The sequence below is a fragment of the Pristiophorus japonicus genome, chromosome 14 (genome assembly GCF_044704955.1).
Source record: "Pristiophorus japonicus isolate sPriJap1 chromosome 14, sPriJap1.hap1, whole genome shotgun sequence".
NCBI classification, from domain to species: Eukaryota; Metazoa; Chordata; class Chondrichthyes; family Pristiophoridae; genus Pristiophorus; species Pristiophorus japonicus.
The window spans coordinates 128,441,704-128,463,233 of NC_091990.1; the positions used below are offsets into that span (position 1 = coordinate 128,441,704).

The window sequence follows — 21,530 nt, forward strand, 5'->3', positions numbered from 1 at the left end:
AGCCAATAACCTTCCAGGGCCGGGACTCTTATTGCCCAGCCTGAAAGTCCCACCGCTGACACTTGCTTTGAGGAGCACTACCGGGCGTTAGCACGGCACTCAGTCCAGCAGTACGTGGAGCAGGCCAGCGCTATGCAGGTATTCCGCGTAGTGCTGACGTGCTACAATGCCCCTCCCCTTCCATTAAAGGGGGCCGCTACGCACTCTGCATGGCCGTCACTGGACCACCAGGCACGTTTTAGACCTGGCCAGCAGCCCGGCACCCAAAACGGAATGCCGAGCCGCACGATGGTGGCCCGATGGACGTTAAAGGCCAAGAGTTGGCCGACAAATAAAAGGTGGCGGCCCAGGGCATTAAAGGCATCCACTTTAAATAAGGCCCCAGCAGCGGATGTCCGTCAGCTTCGTGACTTGCGAAGCTGGAGTTCATATCCGCCCGCACCAGCCTCACAGCCCACGGAGCAATTTCCCCCATGGGGTGGAAAGGGGTCAGCGCGCACGGCAATGACATCATCGCTAGCTGCACGCCAGTCCAGGGTGCTAACCATGCTGTTTCCGGCACCTGGAGATCTGTGCAAAGTTTGTTTTTGACATGAGGGCAATTCTATTGGTCGATAAATACAGCCCGATGGTTTGAGACTCCGGCTGCTCAAGTGGCCCACATGCTTTTTCATGAGGTAGCACAGTCCCTGCTCCAGTACCCACCACACTATGGTGTGATGAATGCAGGGAGAAAATAAACTACAGACAGATACAGGCTGCAGACATTGTTGCCGAGAAAAGGCTGTAGCTTGCTAAATATCAATAAATATATATTTAAAAACTACCATAGACAAGAAACTAACCTGACTGGAAAGGCCAGGAGAAAGAAAAATGTTATGAAAAAGGTATCAGGATATAACAGATTAAAAATGATTATGGATCCTTCACTGTTGTGCAGGCAATGGGCCCGAAATTCACCATCCCCGCAGGGAAGGCGACTGCGGAGTTTGGGTGGTCGATCGGAAAAAATCGATGGGCCGCCACCTCGGGTACTTTTCCCTCCCTGAGCCATATTCAGCTCGGGGAGGATTTCAGCGGTGTTCACTTCCGCCGGAAACGGCACAGTGAAGCTGCTGTAAAGGAGGGTTTCCAGCAGTGAGCTCTGCAGCAGCGGGCCGCTGGAAAGGGACTACCGCAACGAAATTCACCGAAGAAAAAGTAGGACTTTTCCCGGCAGTACCCCCGCGAGGTTTTCGATTTGGTGCGCGAATGCGACACTGCTGGGGCCCTTTGGTTGGTAAAAAGTTTTATTAATTATTGTTTTAATTTCATTTTCCAGCATCTACAGTATTTATCTTTTCATATAGTTTTATTAATTGTTTTGGCTCTATTAAACCTGCTGAGTGCTGTCAGAGGTTTCCACATACCCCTGTACTTTTGTACAACTTTCAGGTCTGACTCTTTCGTGGAGTCCTGTGGGCTGCAGCGATCTGCTCGGCAGGGGTCACTCTGCGCATGGGAGGAGTGTTGGGAGGGCGACACCTGCCACACCTGCTCAGAAGCAGGGTGGTATGCAGGAGAAGGAATCGCCGTCAGCACCGTGCAGACAGGCAGCGGGCAAGGGAGGCAGCAACCATGATTTGTTCATTCTGTGCCAGACCAGTGTGCCCGCCGTCGTCACTGGCCCGAATCAGGATTGTGGTTGGCTGCTTGGGGACAAGGGATATCCCCTGTCCACTTGGCTGCTCACTCCACTGCAAAACCCCAGGAGAGTGCCAGAGCATGCATACAATGACGCTCATTGTGCCACGGAGTGCATCATCGAACAGTGCATAGACATCCTGAAGCAGAGATTCCGGTGCCTGAACCACTCTGGTGGCACCTTGCAGTACTCTCCTCACGGGTCTCCATAATTATCGTGGTCTGCTTCATGTTGCACAACCTGGCCATTATGAGGGGACAGCCGCTGGAGGTCGATCCAGCAGTACCACCCGAGGAGGCGACGGCGCAGGAGGAGGAGGTTCCCCGTCGCCCCAGAGCTAGGAGGCGTCGACCCATCGCCACCCTGGAAGGGCCGGGTGCAGATTGGCCAGCACCCTGCTTGGAGGGTGCGCCCTCACATATATGGAGGTGCCCGAAGCCTCCCCTGCAATCTCCCTCCGTGCATTAGGTACTGCCTGTCTGCCAGGTCTCCCCACATCAGGAAACAGTATTCTTCTTTTGTCTTCCATGTTATATGTGTAAACTTGTATTTACTCTGTAGAGCCACCAGCGGGCTCATCCTCTGGAGTTCCAAGGGATCCCATAATCCCTTGGGAGCACAGGTATTTAAGGAGGCCTCACAGGTTGGAGGCGCATTCCGGAGACCTGCAATAAAAGACGACGGTCACACGTTACTTTGAGCTCAGTGTTCATTCTGACTCTTTCTCCATACATAACTGGCGACGAGATACAGTTAGCGAACCCAAAGATGCAGAGAACAGTGGGCAGCCTGGAGAAATTCTCGGAGGGAGATGATTGGGAAACTTTTGTGGAGCGACTCGACCCAATACTTCGTGGCCAATGAGCTAGATGGGGAAAGAGAACGTTACCAAACGAAGGGCGATCCTCCTCACCATCTGTGGGGCACCAACGTATGGCCTCATGAAGAATCTGCAGCAAAACCCATGGAGAAATCATATGATGATTTGTGCACACTGGTCTGAGAGCATTTGAACCCGATGGAAAGCGTTCTGAAGGCAAGGTACCGGTTCTACACCTACAAAAGTCTGAAGGCCAGGAAGTGGCGAGTTATGTCGCCGAGCTAAGGCGCCTTGCAGGACATTGCGAATTTGAAGGACATTTGGAGCACGTGCTCAGAGACTTTTTCGTCCTTGGCATTGGCTACGAAACCATACTTCGCAAACTTTTGACTATAGAGACCCCAACCTTGAGTAAGGCCATAGCAATAGCCCAGGCGTTCATTGCCACCAGTAACAATACGAAGAAAATCTCTCAGCACACAAGTGCTGCTACAAATACTGTGAACAAAGTGATGTTGTTTTCGAATTGTAACGTACAGGGCAGGTCACATATGCTTGCAGCTGTACATCCGCAGATTTCTCAGAGTCCACCATCAAGGGTGATGAATGCAAGGCCATTAACACCTTGTTGGCGCTGCAGGGGTGATCATCGTTTCCATTCGTGCCGATTCAAAGGGTACATTTGCAAGGGCTGTGGAATAATGGGACACCTCCAACGTATGTGCAGGCGAGCTGCAAATCCTGTTAATCCTGCAAACCATGTTGCAGAAGAGGACAGATCTATGGAGGATCACGACGAACCAGAGCCTCAGATCGAGGAGGCAGAGGTACATGGAGTGCACACATTCCTCATGAATGGTCCTCCCGATAATGCTGAATGTTGAACTAAATGGACTCCCGGTGTCAATGGAGCTGGACACCGGCGCGAGCCAGTCCATCACGGGCAAAAAGACTTTCAAAAGATTGTGGTGCAACAAGGCCTCAAGGCCAGTCTTAACTCCAGTTCGCACGAAACGAAGAACTTACACAAAAGAACTGATTCCCGTAATCGACAGTGCTACCATAAAGGTCTCCTACGACGGAGCGGTGCACAAGCTACCACTCTGGGTGGCAACGGGTGATGGTCCCACACTGCTCGGCAGGAGCTGGCTGGGAAAGATACGCTGGAACTGGGACGACGTCCGAGCACCATCGCCCGCTGACGACACTTCATGTGCCCAGGTCTTAAACAAATTTCCTTCACTGTTCAAACCAGACATCGGGAAATTCCAAGGAGCAAAAGTGCAGATCCACCTAATTCCGGGGGCGCGACCCATCCATCACAAGGCGAGAGCAGTAGCACACATGATGAGAGAAAGGGTAGAGATTGAGCTAGACCGGCTGCAAAGAGAGGACATCATTTCACCGATCGATTTGAACGAGTGGGCCAGTCCTATTGTCCCAGTCCTCAAGGGAGATGGCACCGTCAGAATCTGTGGTGACTACAAAAAATGACTATCAATCGTTTCTCTCGGCAGGACCAATACCCACTACCAAACGCCGACAATCTCTTTGCAACGCTGGCGGGAGGAAAGACGTTCACGAAGCTGGATCTGACTTCAGCCTACATAACGCAGGAATTGGAGGAATCATCGAAGGGCCTCACCTGCATCAACACGCACAAAGGTCTTTTTATTTATAACAGACACCAGTTTGGAATTCTATCAACGGCAGCGATATTCCAGAGAAACATGGAAAGCTTACCGTCGGTCCCGCACACCGTGGTCTTCCAGGACGACATCTTGGTCACAGGTCGGAACACAGTTGAGCACCTGCAGAACCTGGAGGAGGTTCTTAGTCGACTCAACCGCATAGGGCGCAGGTTAAAACGCTCGAAGTGTGTTTTCCTGGCACTTGAAGTGGTGTTCTTGGGAAGGTGGATTGCGGCGGACGGCATCAGGTCCACCAATGCAAAGACGGAGGCAATCGAGAACGCACCGAGGCCACAGAACGTGATGGAGCTGCGGTCGTTTCTGGGACTCCTGAACTACTTTGGTAACTTCTTACCGGGTCTCAGCACACTGTTAGAACCACTGCATGTCTTACTATGCAAAGGGAACGAATGGGTTTGGGGCAAAAGCCAAGAAAATGCCTTTGTGAAAGTGAGAAAATTGTTATGCTCAAACAAATTGCTTGTGTTGTATGATCCATGAAAGTGTTTGGTACTAGCATGTGATGCGTTGTCATATGGAGTCGGGTGTGTATTGCAACAAGCTAATGATTTCAGAAAACTGCAATCGGTTGCTTATGCATCCAGGAGTCTGTCTGAGGCTGAAAGCCTACAGCCTGATTGAGAAAAAAGCGTTAGCATGTGTCTATGGGGTAAAGAAAATGCATCAATACCCGTTTGGGCTAAAATTCGAATTGGAAACTTACCATAAGCCATTAATATCCCTGTTTTCCGAGAGTAAAGAGATAAATACCAACGCATCGGCCCGCATCCAGAGATGGGCGTTCATGTTGCCCGCAAATGACGACGCCATCCGTCACAGGCCAGGCTAGAAAACTGAGCCAATGCTCTCAGTAGGCTGCCATTGCCCACCACGGGGGTGGAAATGGCGCAGCCCGCAGATTTAGTCATGGTTATGGAAGCATTTGAGAGTGAGCAATCACCCGTCACTGCCCAGCAAATCAAAACCTGGACGAGCCAGGACCCCTTATTATCCCTAGTCAAAAGCCCTGTGCTTCACGGGAGCTGGTCCAGTGTCCCAGTGGAAATGCAGGAAGAGATAAAGCCGTTCCAGCGGCGCAAAGATGAAATGTCTATACAGGCAGACTGCCTTCTGTGGGGCAATCGAATAGTGGTTCCCAAGAAGTGCAGAGACACCTTCATCAATGACCTTCACAGTACCTACCCAGGCATCATAATGATGAAAGTGATAGCCAGATCCCACGTGTGGTGGCCCGGTATCAATGCGGACTTAAGAGTCCTGTATTCACAGATGTAATATATGCTCGCAGTTAAGCAATGTACCCAGGGAGGCGCTGCTAAGTTTATGGTCTTGGCCCTCCAAACCCCGGTCCAGGGTACACGTCGACTATGCAGGCCCGTTCTTGGGTAAAATGTTCCTTATGGTTGTAGATGTGTATTCCAAGTGGATTGAATGTGAGATAATGTCAGCTAGCACGTCCGCTGCCACTACTGAAAGCCTGCGACCATGTTTGCCACACACGGCCTACCCGATGTCCTGGTGAGCAACAACGGGCCATGTTTTACCAGTGCTGAGTTCAAAGAATTTATGACCTGAAACAGGATCAAACAGGTCACATCTGCCTCGTTTAAACCAGCGTCCAATGCTCAGGCAGAGAGAGCAGTGCAAACCATCAAGCAAGGCTTGAAGAGGGTAACTGAAGGCTCACTGCAGACTCGCCGAACCCGAGTCCTGCTTAGCTACCGCACGAGACCCCACTCGCTCACTGGGATCCCACCTGCTGAACTGCTCATGAAAAGAGCACTTAAGACAAGGCTCTCGTTAGTTCACCCTGATCTACATGAACAGATAGAGAGCAGGCGGCTTCAACAAAGTACATACCATGATAGCGCATATGTGTCACGCAAGATTGAAATCAATGATCCTGTATTTGTATTGAATTATGGACAAGGTCCCAAGTGGCTTCCCTGCACTGTCGTGGCCAAAGAGGGGAGCAGGATGTTTCAGGTCAAACTTTCAAATGGACTCATTCACCGGAAACACTTGGACCAAATCAAACTCAGATTCCCGGACTATCCTGAGCAACCCACCTTGGACCCTACCTTTTTTGATCCGCCAACATACACACCAGTGACAACCGGCACCACGGTTGACCATGAAGCAGAACCCATCATCCACAGCAGCCCAGCAGGACCCAACACACCAGGTAGCCCAGCAAGGCCAGCTGCACTGCAGTCCAGCGAGGGCTCAACAATACCAGCTTTCACACTGAGACGATCAACCAGGGCAAGAAGGGCCCCAGATCGAATCACATTGTAAATAGCTACACTTCTGATTTTGGGGCGGGGCGGGGGGGTGGGGTGGCATGGGGAAAGTGTTGTTATATATGTAAACTTGTATTTACTCTGTACAGCCACCAGAGGGCTCATCCCCTGGAGTTCCAAGGGATCCCATAATCCTTTGAGAGCACAGATATTTAAGGAGGCCTCACAAGTTGGAAAAGCACTCTGGAAACCTGCAATAAAAAACTACGGTTACACATTACTTTGAGCTCACAGTGTTCAGTCTGACTCTTTCTCCATACATAACACTCCACACCGTCCACCAGTGTCTCCAGCTCCATATCAGTGAACCTGCTGGCCCTCCTTGCATCTCTTACATCAGCCATCCTCCCAACCTCCTTCTTCCCCGACCCCCCCCAGGTCTTGCTGCAAACCCTGGCCTTTCGCAGCTGGCTTATTAGAAACTCTTACCTGCATGCTGAATTTCTCAGTGGTGACAACACTCAAATTAAGATAGCCACACTGCTGAAAAATTCACTTTGGAAGGATTCATTGGGCTGGAACCCATTTGTTCACTTTTGGAGCTGAATGTGGGATGGCCCAGCCACAAAATATTTTTGCCACTAAAGGCCACAAAAAGGTGGGGGGAGCACCAGCTTTCCAGCGGTCCTGAATTTTGGGCCCAATGTATCATCAAAGTTCCTTTTATATTTCTCTTCCCCCTCCAACTCCCAATTTCCTGCTGAATATGCATTCGTTATAATCTACCAAAATTCTCTGGACTCTGGGGAGGTACCAGCGGATTGGAAAGCAGCTAATGTAACACCTCTGTTTAAAAAAGGGGGCAGGCAAAAGGCAGGTAACTATAGGCCGGTTAGTTTAACATCTGTAGTGGGGAAAATGCTTGAAAATATCATTAAGGAAGAAATAGCGGGACATCTAGATAGGAATAGTGCAATCAAGCAGACGCAGCATGAATTCATGAAAGGGAAATCATGTTTAACTAATTTACTGGAATTCTTTGAGGATATAACGAGCATGGTGGATAGAGGTGTACCGGTGGATGTGGTGTATTTAGATTTCCAAAAGGCATTCGATAAGGTGCCACACAAAAGGTTACTGCAGAAGATAAAGGTACGCGGAGTCAGAGGAAATGTATTAGCATGGATAGAGAATTGGCTGGCGAACAGAAAGCAGAGAGTCGGGATAAATAGGTCCTTTTCGGGTTGGAAATCGGTGGTTAGTGGTGTGCCACAGGGATCGGTGCTGGGACCACAACTGTTTACAATATACATAGATGACCTAGAAGAGGGGACAGAGTGTAGTGCAACAAGATTTGCAGATGACACTAAGATTAGTGGGAAAGCAGGTTTTGTAGAGGACTCAGAGAGGCTGCAAGGAGATTTGGATAGGTTAAGCGAATGGGCTAAGGTTTGGCAGATGGAATACAATGTCGGAAAGTGTGAGGTCATCCACCTTGGGAAAAAAAAACAGTAAAAGGGAATATTCTTTGAATGGGGAGAAATTACAACATGCTGTGGTGCAGAGGGACCTGGGGGTCCTTGTGCATGAATCCCAAAAGGTTAGTTTGCAGGTGCAGCAGGTAATCAGGAAGGCAAATGGAATGTTAGCCTTCATTGCGAGAGGGATGGAGTACAAATGCAGGGAGGTCTTGCTGCAACTGTATAAGGTATTGGTAAGGCCGCACCTGGAGTACTGCGTGCAGTTTTGGTCACCTTACTTAAGGAAGGATATACTAGCTTTGGAAGGGGTACAGAGACGATTCACTAGGCTGATTCCAGAAATGAGGGGGTTACCTTATGATGATAGATTGAGTAGACTGGGTCTTTACTCGTTGGAGTTCAGAAGGATGAGAGGTGATCTTATAGAAACATTTAAAATCATGAAAGGGATAGACAAGATAGAGGCAGAGAGGTTGTTTCCATTGGTAGGGGAGACTAGAACTAGGGGGCACAGCCTCAAAATACAGAGGAGCCAATTTAAAACCGAGTTGAGAAAGAATTTCTTCTCCCAGAGGGTTGTGAATCTGTGGAATTCTCTGCCCAGGGAAGCAGTTGAGGCTGGCTCATTGAATGTTTTCAAGTCAAAGATAGATAGATTTTTAACCAATAAGGGAATTAAGGATTACGGGGAGAGGGCAGGTAAGTGGAGCTGAGTCCATGGCCAGATGAGTCATGATCTTATTGAATGGCGGAGCAGGCTCGAGGGGCTAGATGGCCTACTCCTGTTCCTAATTCTTATGTTCTTATGTTCTTCTATTTTCTAAAGCACTCCACTGATTCGGCTGTGAATAGACCACCAGTTCTCCCTGGTAAAATGGACAAATGCCAGTTCCAAAAGGAGTCATATTGGGGTAAGTAAACATAATTCCTTATATCTATCCCAACATTACATATATTTTTTTAAAACATTGTTTACGTAACATTTTATCACTGTTAAAATGTCTTAAAGCATTTTACAACAAATTTTGGTTTGAAGTGCATTGACTGTTGTGCAGGCAAATGTCTCCCTTTAAGGAGAAATGTTCTAAAGTACATTCCAAAACACAGCAATAGTTTGCAAAAGAAAAAGGCAGCAGAGAGATGAAATACTGATTATAAACAATCTCTCTGCCAACAAATTATTCCATTGGCTCTGCAAAAGTTAGAACATCCCTTTAAATCTGTTGTATCGTGACATGGTCAATGCTTAATAACAAGATGATATACAACTGGCTGAGCCGTTTAGTTCTTTGGCTCACTGAACATTACACACCCCATGGAGGGACAAGTAGTAAACAACAAGTCACTGATAAATGCAAAAGAATGGACAAGGCCCAGATTTCCATTGTTTTAGCCGGAAGCAGTGAGCAAGTCTTTTCCCTTTTTCACATTGCATTCTTATGATTCATTTAATAAACTTCACAGTTCAAGTAACCACAATCCAATTTTATTTATCTAATTAATGTTATAAGTATGTTGCATCAGCAAGAGGGTATAACCTTTCCATACTAAAAGTTACTACTTCTTCCAATTATACAGTGCAATAGGTCAGCTAATGCACGTGTTCTTTAAATTAGAAATTAATAGGTACACATTGATGATACACTTACTGCACACTCCTGTTTATATAATGGTTTGTAAATCCATACAGTTACATATTACCAGGCCCTCAAAACTGCCACCAAGCTCATGGTCTACAGGTCTGTAGTAATACCCGCCCTCCTGTATGGCTCAGAAACATGGATCATGTACAGCAGACACCTCAAGTCGCTGGAGAAATACCACCAACGATGTCTCCGCAAGATCCTACAAATCCCCTGGGAGGACAGACGCACCAACATTAGCGTCCTCGACCAAGCCAACATCGAAGCACTGACCACAGTTGATCAGCTCCGTTGGGCAGGCCACATAGTTCGCATGCCAGACACGAGACTCCCAAAGCAAGCGCTCTACTCGGAACTCCTTCACGGCAAACGAGCCAAAGGTGGGCAGCGGAAATGTTACAAGGACACCATCAAAGCCTCCCTGATAAAGTGCAACATCCTCACTGACACCTGGGAGACCCTGGCCAATGACCGCCTTAAGTGGAGGAAGCACATCCAGAAGGGCGCTGAGCACCTCGAGTCTCGTCGCCGAGAGCATGCAGAAATCAAGCGCAGGCAACGGAAAGAGCGCGCGGCAAACCAGTGCCACCCACCCCTTAGAGATTGTCGTTCTCATATTCAACTGTACAGCCTCCTAAGAACTCATTAAGAGTGGAAGCAAGTCTTCCTCGATTGCGAGAGAGTGCATATGATGATGAAGTTGTCGGCACTATTATGTGTAGTTCAAGGGCACGATACAATTAACAAAAGTTACCTCAGTCATCCAGTGATTAAGAGACTGGTTTTGCAAGTTGTCACACATGAATGGGCCACAAGTTTGATGTCACCTCTGATTTCATCTTCCACAAGTTAGTTTGGTGCTGGGACATAGGTGGCATATTAAAGGATTTCCTTAAGTTTGAAAGTGGTGGGCTGATAGAAAGGCAGCACTATGATCTTATCCAGTTACCTCTTCCTACGAGTTAAGTCACCAGGAAATTGGAACATTCCTACATCTTGAGGTTTTCATTAAAGATGCGTTCATAATAATAGTTACATGCAATAGAAGATTTGATTACTTAAAAAAAACCTTGAAAAACCTAAACAAAGATGGTCCACTTATAATTGCCAATTACCAAAAACATCACCAAGATGCACATTCAGATTTTCTTCTGCAAGAACTTGCATATACAGGAGGGAAGATTGAAATATCTTTTGGAATTACTATTTTCTGTAATAGTTCAGTACATTTAAATGTAGGAAGCTTTTGAATAATGCACAAATATTTTCAAGTACTGTAAATCTGCATAGCCGATATGAATTTGTGTGTGTGAACAGATAAGCTTGACCAAGGCTGGGAACTCAACATCCAAGGGTATTCAGCATTTAGGAAGGATAGACAGAAAGGAAAAGGAGGTGGGGTGGCGTTGCTGGTTAAAGAGGAAATCAATGCAATTGTAAGGAAGGACATTAGCCTGGATGATGTGGAATCGGTATGGGTGGAGCTGCGGAATTCCAAAGGGCAGAAAACGCTAGTGGGAGTTGTGTATAGACCACCTAATAGTAGTAGTGAGGTTGGGGACGGCATCAAACAAGAAATAAGGGGTGTGTGCAATAAAGGTACAGCAGTAATCATGGGCGACTTTAATCTACATATAGATTGGGCTAACCTAACTGGTAGCAATGCGGTGGAGGAGGATTTCCTGGAATGTATTAGGGATGGTTTTCTCGACCAATATGTCGAGGAACCAACCAGAGAGCTGGCCATCCGAGACTGGGTGATGTGTAATGAGAAGGGGCTAATTAGCAATCTTGTTGTGCGAGGCCCTTTGGGGAAAAGTGACCATAATATGGTAGAATTCCTTATTAAGATGGAGAGTGACAAAGTTAATTCGGAAACTAGGGTCCTGAACTTAAGGAAAGGTAACTTCGATGGTATGAGGTGTGAATTGGCTAGAATAGACTGGCAGAGGATTCTTAAAGGGTTGATGGTGGATAAGCAATGGCAAACATTTAAAGATCACATGGATGAACTTCAGCAATTGTACATCCCTGTTTGGAGTAAAAATAAAACTGGGAAGGTGGCTCAACCATGGCTAACAAGGGAAATTAAGAATAGTGTTAAAGCCAAGGAAGAGGCAGAAAAATTGGCGAGAAAAAGCAACAAACCTGAGGACTGGGGGAAATTTAGAATTCAACAGAGGAGGACTAAGGGTTTAATTAAGAAGGGGAAAATAGAGTCCGAGAGGAAGCTTGCAGGGAACATAAAATCTGACTGCAAAAGCTTCTATAAATATGTGAAGAGAAAAAAATTAGTAAAGACAAACGTAGGTCCCTTGCAGTCGGATTCAGGTGAATTTATAATGGGGAACAAAGAAATGGCAGACCAATTGAACCAATACTTTGGTTCCGTCTTCACAAAGGAAGATACAAATAACCTTCCGAATGTACTAGGGGACAGGGGGTCTAGTGAGAATGAGGAACTGAAAGATATCCTTATTAGGCGGGAAATTGTGTTAGGGAAATTGATGGGATTAAAGGCCGATAAATCCCCGGGTCCTTATAGTCTGCATCCCAGAGTACTTAAGAAAGTGGCCCTAGAAATAGTGGATGCATTGTTGATCATTTTCCAACAATCTATCGACTCTGGATCGGTTCCTATGGACTGAAGGGTAGCTAATGTAATGCTACTTTTGAAAAAAGGAGGGAGAGAGAAAGCGGGTAATTATAGACCGGTTAGCCTGACATCAGTAGTGGGGAAAATGTTGGAATCAATCATCAAGGATGAAATAGCAGCCCATTTGGAAAGCAGTGACAGGATCGGACCGAGTCAGCATGGATTTTTGAAAGGGAAATCATGCTTGACGAATCTTCTGGAATTTTGAGGATGTCACTGGTAGAGTGGACAGGAGAGAACCAGTGGATGTGGTGTATTTGGACTTTCAAAAGGCTTTTGACAAGGTCCCGCACAAGAGATTGGTATACAAAATCAAAGTGCATGGTATTGGGGGTAATGTGCTGACGTGGATAGAGATCTGGTTGGCAGACAGGAAGCAGAGAGTCGGCATAAACGAGTCCTTTTCAGAATGGCAGGCAGTTACTAGTTGGGTGCCGCAGGGCTCAGTGCTGGGACCCCAGCTCTTTACAATATACATTAACGATTTGGATGAAGGAAGAGTGTGTAATATCTCCAAGTTTGCGGATGACACTAAGCTGGGTGGCGGTGTGAGCTGTGAGGAGGATGCTAAGAAGCTGCAGGGTGACTGGGACAGATTAGGTGAGTGGGCAAATACATGGCAGATGCAGTATAACGTGGATAAATGTGAGGTTATCCATTCTGGGGGCAAAAACACGAAGGCAGAATATTATCTGAATGGCAGCAGACTAGAAAAAAAAAAGAGAGGTGCAATGAGACCTGGTGTCATGGTTCGTTAGTCACTGAAAGTGGGCACGCAGGTACAGCAGGCGGTAAAGGCGGCAAATGGTATGTTGGCCCTCATAGCTAGGGGATTTGAATATAGGAGCAGGGAGGTCTTACTGCTGTTGTACAGGGCCTTAGTGAGGCCTCACCTGGAATATTGTGTTCAGTTTTGGCCTCCTAGTCTGAGGAAGGACGTTCTTGCTATTGAGGGAGTGCAACAAAGGTTCACCAGACTGATTCCAGGGATGGCTGGGCTGTCATATATGAGGAGAGACGAGATCAACTGGGCCTTTATTCACTGGCGTTTAGAAGGATGAGGGGATCTCATAGAAACATATAAGCTTCTGACGGGACTGGACAAGTTAGATGCGGGAAGAATGTTCTCGATGTTGGGGAAGTCCAGAACAAGGGGACATAGTCTGACGATAAGGGGTAGGCCATTTAGGACTGAGATGAGGAGAAACTTCTTCACTCAGAGTTGTTGACCTGTGGAATTCCCTGCCGCAGAGAGTTGTTGATGCCAGTTCAGTGGATATATTCAAACGGAGTTAGATATGGCCCTTACGGTTAAGGGGATCAAGGGGTATGGAGAGAAAGCAGGAAAGGAGTACTAAAGGAATGATCAGCCATGATCTTATTGAATGGCGGTGCAGGCTCGAAGGGCCGAATGGCCTACTCCTGCACCTATTTTCTATGTTTCTATCAGTTTAAAATGTAGACACGTGGATCTCTATAGATTAGGGTTTACATTACATCATGCATTTACCCAACAAGCCATCCAGGGAGCTGCGTGAACCTGAATATAATTCTACGTGAAATAGAATCCCATCCATTTTAGGTAGAAGTCCCTATTATTGCCACCTCTGGCATTAACAGCATTTCCCCATTTATATTATGGCATTGCCTCAGGGGTGCAGCTCCCATTGATGGTATTGATTTAATATAAAATGGGTGGAAGACAGTGAATTACTATGGTCATGGCAGTAAGTAAAATCATTCACACTAGTAATGGACCACCAGTAATTACCTTTATCCGGTTTATTTCTTACAGTAACTGCACAAAAGTGATATATAGTGCAAAGCTGTATTCTATTTTTTCCACATACAATTCCAAAGCTGCCTTGGCATAAATAACGATCATAAATTTTCACAGTCAGCCAAAAAACAAAATGAAGGGAATAAATCAGCAGATTGCAATTTGCAAAACCTCTTAGAAAGAGCAAATTAATTCTATTATTTAAGCAAATGAGAATAAGTTTTATAATCAACCATGGGGGCCAGTTTCAAGAATTACATTTTAGGGACACCCTTAAAGCCTCCTTGAAAAAATGTTGCATCCCAACCGACTCTTGGGAATCCCTGGCCCAAGACCACTCAAAGTGGAGGAGAAGCATCCGGGAAGGTGCCGAACACTTCGAGTCTCTTCGTCGGAAGCACGCAGAAGCCAAGTACAAACAGCAGGCAGAGCGTACGACAAATCAAGCACCTCACCCACCCGTCCCTCCAACCACCATCTGCCCCACCTGTGACAGAGACTGTCGATCCCGCATTAGTCTCATCAGTCACCTTCGAACTCATTTTAGTGTGGAAGCAAGTCATCCTCGACTCCGGGGAACTGCCTAAGAAGGAGGAAACACGGCAACTAATTTGTGCACAGCAAGCTCCCACAAACAGCAATGTATTCAAATGTATTCTGGGATTTCTGCTGCACTTTGAGTTGGTTTCCACAACACTATCCAATGCTATGAAAACATTATATCTTTATCAATGTATTTATTGCTAATCCTTCACCACTTATAAAGTCTGCAGGATGATAGGCAAGGTGCCGCAATTGGAGGTAGATAGCTGGTATTTAGCAGTACTGGGGAAGGGGAAGGTAATTATCTGCATTTGGAAGCAGCTAAATGTCGATATGGGAATTTATAGTGAAAAAAGGTTGACAAAATGGCATGCTGTGCTGACAGAAAAATGTGTGCCGATCTGAGAGTTTTTTAAAAAATGAAATAGATATACACACTCATTCTGGAAAATCAGGTGACTTTGACTTGTTCAATCTAGTATCAAAATGTTTCACCTTTTTACACTTCCAATCCTTCCTGTTATTGACAGTGTTTCATTCCTTTCATTTAAAATGCTGCCATTAAATAATGTAAAAATAAATTGTACTCCAGCCATTTCTTAGGTCAGCCAACAAGAGGCAGGCTAACCATGGGCACGGGTTGGGGGGGGTGGGGGGGGGGGCGGTGGAAATTGCAGAGGGGAAAAAAAAAAGCTATTAACCAGACATTATGTTAATACATTTATCAATGTAATTTATGTGCGTGTGTATATTCATTCTTGTAATGTGTCACTGGCAAGGCCGGTATTTATTGCCCATCCCTGGTTCAGCCTCCGACAGATGCCAGGGAGCGGGATGGAGTCAGTGGCTAAGGAACGCAGTTTGTGGCGGGGACCAAAGGCAATGGCTTCGGTCTTCCCAATATTTAATTGGAGAAAATTTCTGCTCGGCCAGTGCTGGATGTCGGACAAGCAGTCTGACAATTTAGCCAGCTAATTATCCCACGAGAAAAAGACACTATAATAGAGAACCAGACAATCCTTTTCTCGACAGCTAAAAATATTGCATATTTGGATTTAAATAAATTAAGAGAGACTTACCTCCTGCGGTAGCTCTAACTTGGACCGGTCATCCTCCCCATTGGAATGTAAACCCATCAAGTAAGGAACAGGGGCATCTAAAAAATGAAGGAGCGATGCAGGGAGGATAGGGACGTACACATGCTGCCACTGACAGGGGAAGAGTATCGCAGTGATACTTTCTGCTACTGTCATCAGTCGCTGGTAATCTGTTTATAAAAATACACACAACCATGAAAGTGTTATTATTAAGTCCATGCAGTAACTCAACTCTCTTTTCCAGTTAATGTACTTGACCTGGAAACACCACGATCAAAAACAATAGCTATGAAGACAAGTTATCCCACTCTCACCATCTGCCATTTGAAACATAAGAAACAGAAGAAATATAAGCAGGTGCCTGCTCCACCATTCAATATCATGGCTGATCTGATCATGGACTCAGCTCCACTTCCCTGCCCGCTCCCCATAACCCTTTACTCCCTTATTGCTCAAAAATCTGTCTATCTCTGCCTTCAATATATTCAATGACCCAGCCTCCACAGCTCTCTGGGGCAGAGAATTCCACAGATTGACAACCCTCTGAGAGAAGAAATTTCTCCTCATCTCAGTTTTAAATGGGCAACCCCTTATTCTAAGACTATGTCCCCTAGTTTTAGTTTACCCTTCGAGTGGAAATATCCTCTCTGCATCCACCTTATTGAGCCCCCTCGTTACCTTATACGTTTCGATAAGATCACCTCTCATTCTTCTGAACTCCAATGTGTATAGGCCCAAGCTACACTACCTATCTTCATAAGTCAACCCGCTCAACACCGGAATCAACCTAGTGAACCTTCTCTGAACAGTCTCCAATGCAAGTATATCCTTCCTTAAATACGGAGACCAAAACTGTACACAGTACTCCAGGTGTGGCCTCACCAATAACCTGTAGTTGTAGCAGGATTTCTCTGCTTTTATACTCTATCCCCCTTGCAATAAAGGCCAACATTCCATTTGCCTTCCTGATTACTTGCTTTAACTGCATACTAACTTTTTGTGTTTCATGCACAAGGACCCCAAGATCCTTCTGTACTGCAACACTTTGCAATTTTTCTCCATTTAAATTATAATTTGCTTCTCTATTATTTCTGCCAAAGTGGATAACCTCACATTTTCCCACATGATACTTCATCTGCCAAATTTTTGCCCACTCACTTAGCCTGTCTATATCCCTTTGCAGATTTTTTGTGTCCTCCTCACAATTTGCTTTCCCACCCATCTTTGTATCATCAGCAAACTTGGCTACATTACACTCGGTCCCTTCATCCATGTCATTAATATAGACTGTAAATAGTTGAGGACCAAGCACCGATCTCTTCTACACCCCACTAGTCATTGTTTGCCAACTGGAAATGACTCATTTATCCCAACTCTCTGTTTTCTGTTAGTTAGCCAATCCTCAATCCATGCTAATATATTACCCCAACCCCATGAGCTTTTATCTTGTGCAGTAATCTCTTATGTGGCATCTTATCGAATGCCTTCTGGAAATCCAAATGCACCACATCCACCCTGCTTGTTACCTCCTTAAAGAATCCCAGCAAATTTGTCAAACATGATTTCCCTTTTATAAAACCATGCTGACTCTGTTTGATTAAATCATGCTTTTCCAAATGTCTCACTACTACTTCCTTAATAATGGACTCCAGCATTTTCCCAACTCCAGATGTTAGGTTAACTGGTCTATAGTTTGTTTTTTGTCTGCCTCCTTTTATAAATAGGGAGTTACATTTGCGGTTTTCCAATCCGCTGGGACCGCCCCAGAATCCAGGGAATTTTGGTCATTACAACCAATGCATCCACTATCTCTGGCGATATTTGTTGCTTGTGTGTGAAGACAATGGATATATTAAATGAATAGCAACTTCTGCTCTTATGACCCTTTACAAACCTTGTAAATAGCCTAGAAGAAATCTTCTAAAACACCAACATTGACTGCGCTTTTTACAGTATTGTACATTCTACTAAACATCTAGTAATGATATCACAATTCTGAACCCAATCCTGAAGTGTGGAAGTTATCACATGCAAACAAGCAGAAAACCACCATTTCGAGCTCTGTGGTATACTTGATTACATTAGAGGAAAAAAAAGCACATAAGAATGATTTCAAAGTTGGCACCCAAAATTGTAACTTATCTTTCTTTCAGATGCCATCAATCCACATGTATCCTGCAAATACCTGGTAATGAGACTCTCAGAATTTTCCAGTGTAGGATACCAGAGGCCACTAAATGATGTATAAAGAGCCAAGACTGGCGAGCATAGATGCTGTGGTCCTTTGACCAAGGATCTCAGCCCATTTAGTACATTTGTGCCTTAGGAATATTCAGGTTAGCACCTCAGTGTTTATATTTCACATACTTCATTCCAGATTATACAGCAACCTTGAAAAGTCATTGCAGTGTGCAAAACTGGGTCATTCACAGCAACAAATGCAAATTATATTGTAGTTCACGTTCAGAAAAACACCACTGGCATATCAGGGCTAAGTTTTTATTAAAGTGTCAACACATGCTACTGAAATGCAGACTGAACAGCAGGACTTGTGATTTTCAACTCAACACAATCACAGATAAAGATAAGCAATTATCTAGAGCTTCTGGGCTCAGGAAGATGACATTATTTTCTTCTTGCCTTGATATTTGACGGCCATCTTTGGTTTCAAAAACAAAAAAGATTCCTCAGTTTCTTCCAAAATTGCAATGTTCATGAACTAGCAATTATTTAAATTCGGAATTCATGTTACAAATCATTAAAACAATATTGCAAACTCTGGATTCAATCACTACCGAAGATTTATGTTTTCAGCATTCACACTTCATATCAATTGAAAATACTCAACCAAGTATTAGATACAAGGCCACTGAGGCACCAACAATGTCAACTTCATTTCGGAAAGTGTCAAAGATAACTGACTAAGATAAATAGTGACAGTACAGACTAGATTCAACCCGTAGTTGTCAATAAATAACTCCTTCTGAGTACCTGGTAAATTTGTACTGCAGTTGTCACTCTGCATCAATTTAAAATTTGAGATAACGCAGTATAATGAATTAATCCAAATGGGAAATTAAAACCTAATTTAATTTCAAAGATTTTGAATGTTAATATCTCCACATTTATTATATCTACTTCTCACTTTTATTTTGTTTACTTTTGATTTTCCTTCATTAAATTAGAGCATTGATTACCAAATCGCTACTACTTTTATAAACTGTTAAATTATCGAATTAAGGTGAATGACATCAATGCTCCTCTTTGGCATAGAGTATCAACATCAATTCTACCACCAAGTCCGATGTGACGCAACTATATGTATAGTTAAAAACTCCCTCTACTGTTCCCAAATTATTTTAACCCCAATCTCTAAACATCCTCTACTCCAGCTGCCGCAGTGCTTCTTTCCATGTCTCACACCAGCTAATCTGGTAGTCTGGATGATATTTCTAATTTGATATAATTAGTGGCAGCTTTGTGCTATTAATTTACACCCATTAGAAAACGGATCAGGGCTCCCAAAAATCATTGTAATTACAATCTTTCATGTCCATAATCCGGAGTCTCCAAAATGAAAGTCATGTTCTGTAACCCACTATGAAACCCACTCCCCACTCCTTCTTAGAATAGTTCATGGGGCCCAAATTTGGCCCACCCATTTTTTTCAGCGCACTCACTGGAGATGCGTCGACTTCCTTGAGTGAAAACGGCGCCGAAAAGATCTTCCCGGATTCAGGCCGCTCTGTGGCTTCTCCCATGGCTTGGCGCGGTGTGGTCTGTCCATTAGGGAGCGGAGCTAGGGCCCTGCACAAAAAACAGTGCCAGCAGCTCAACGCATGCGCAGTGGAGGTTTTGCACATGCGCAGTAGTTCCTGCCCCCAGCTGGAGAGTCCTCGTCGGAGAGAAGTCCTCGGAGAGTCGGAGAGTCCTCAAGAGAGTCCTCGAAAGTCGGAGTCGGCACGCTGACTTCCCGAGCCGAGTTAGGAAGGTAGGACTTAAGTTTTATTTATTATTGATGGTTTTTATGCTTCTTGAATTTTGTTGTGAAGATGTTTAGTGCTTTGCAAGGTCCTCTCCTCTTCCCTTCCGCGCCTGCCCCCCCCCCTCCCCCAAACTATCTCTGGCTACCTGCGTTAATTTCTTAACCCTCCGCAAGGATTTTCTATGCAGTCACAAGTGGCCGCATACGCTGGCCTAAGTTCATTTGGAGCAACTATTACCTGTCCACACTGGCTTAAATGGCCAAAACAGGCGTAGGTGAAAAAAAACTAAACTAAAAAAATCCTAACTAACTCATTTACTCTGGCGCAAATTAAATGTGCAGAATGAGGATTTTTAAAGATACTCCAGAAAAATCAAGTTGCTCCAAAAAAAAAACTGAGCAACTCCTGGGCAAATTTGGGCCCCTTAACTTAATTTATTTTTCTTGCTTAAAGCCAGAAGGAGAGAAAAACTGGGTGGGACTCAGCTCAAGCTAAGAAATACATTGTTCAGTTATCAAAAATGGAACTGAAGGTGAAGATTGAATGTATGCTCCACATGAGCTTTTGCCCCTCCACTACAACAAATTTAAATGTATTTTCCCTTCTTGTTTCAAAAACGTATTATTGCACATATTTCTACATTAACTTGTACTTGCCACTTGCCTGTTCAATCTGCTGTTTGCATTCCCCTTTTTGTCTCCTATATTCATCCTGGCAGTTTGCTATTCTTTCCAGTATCAGTAAACTTCACCAATTTAATTCCATGTTCAGATTATTTATTTAGCTCCCATGGTAATGCTAATGGTAATGGTGGTGAGTCTAATGTTACATACAATAAATTATAAGGAGCTATTTAACACAACTAAATAAGTCAAATTGTGCTTTTACTACAGAATATTGTGGCAGTTATGTGGCACTTTCAGACTTCTTCCACGATTGTCTTTATATGTGTACATTGTGTGCTGCTTGATAATGGGAGGATTGTGTGTGCATTGGAGAATGTATTATGATGTTGATAAATTGTAAGAAAAATGCCATGTAAGTTGCCTGAAATGGTTCTTCAAAATGGAGTTTCAGCTTAAAGGAAATTGTGTCAGTAGTTAAACTCAATGCTGGAGGATCCAAGGGACTGAAACTAATTAAAGCCATGAAGATGTACATTTAAACAAAACATTCCTTACTAGTGACAGAAAATCCATTTTGAAAGGCACAAACCAGGAGGTATAAACATGTCATGCTTTAGCTGATCCAGTGCAAGACCCTCTGTTAAAGATAAGATTGAGGAGCTAGGGAGTAAAACTGTGTTTTGGAATGCCTAGCATCCATTAATCTAAAGGTCTTCCAGTGTAATTACAGGACTGAGAGAAGTGATTCGCACCTAATTCTTCTGATTAGTCAATTCATCGACTAGTCAATTGAATGGAAAGGCTTTGTTTTAAATTAAGGTAGATAAAAGGGCGTTTGGCATACCTCTTGGATTATTTTATATTCTCAGTTTCCCTTAGATGTAGAATCTTCTTCTGTAGTAATTGTTACCGAGCATATGCAGAATGGTACATTTACAAGTGGCAAAGTATAACCAGGACAAAAAGGTAGTGGTTATTCAAGTCAGATTGTTCGGCTATATGAGCAAGTGACAGGCAGAGTAATGCGTATCACTTGAATGTATAAATTGTCTGAGATTAAGGAAGGCGAGAGTTAATTCGCCTCCTTCAGTTACTAGTGCACAAGATAGATTTGGCCTAGAGCAGAAGATCCTCAAATAGATAACACCTTTACCAAGAGAGGTTCATCACCCAACATCCCAGACGCCTACATCACCGTCCAAAAATATGCAAATAATCAACTCATCTATAATGACAAGGTTGTGTAAATTCTAGAACAT

At 44.6% G+C, this 21,530-nt stretch overlaps 1 protein-coding gene and 1 long non-coding RNA gene across 8 annotated transcripts in view; one reads left to right on the forward strand and one right to left on the reverse strand.

The window, feature by feature from the left end:
- Window positions 1-21,530, reverse strand: part of dennd5a (DENN/MADD domain containing 5A) — a 233,345-nt gene that overhangs the window by 112,229 nt on the left and 99,586 nt on the right. For all 7 annotated transcript variants that reach the window (XM_070899600.1, XM_070899599.1, XM_070899602.1 and 4 more), the window contains one exon: window positions 15,642-15,829. In XM_070899600.1, coding sequence (XP_070755701.1) covers window positions 15,642-15,829 — 188 coding nt within the window. The remainder of the gene's footprint in view (window positions 1-15,641; window positions 15,830-21,530) is intronic.
- The window catches only part of LOC139280095 (uncharacterized), a 30,789-nt gene continuing 10,365 nt past the window's right edge, over window positions 1,107-21,530 (forward strand). The window contains exons 1-2 of the long non-coding RNA XR_011596619.1: window positions 1,107-1,275; window positions 8,767-8,851. This is a non-coding gene — a long non-coding RNA (uncharacterized lncRNA). The remainder of the gene's footprint in view (window positions 1,276-8,766; window positions 8,852-21,530) is intronic.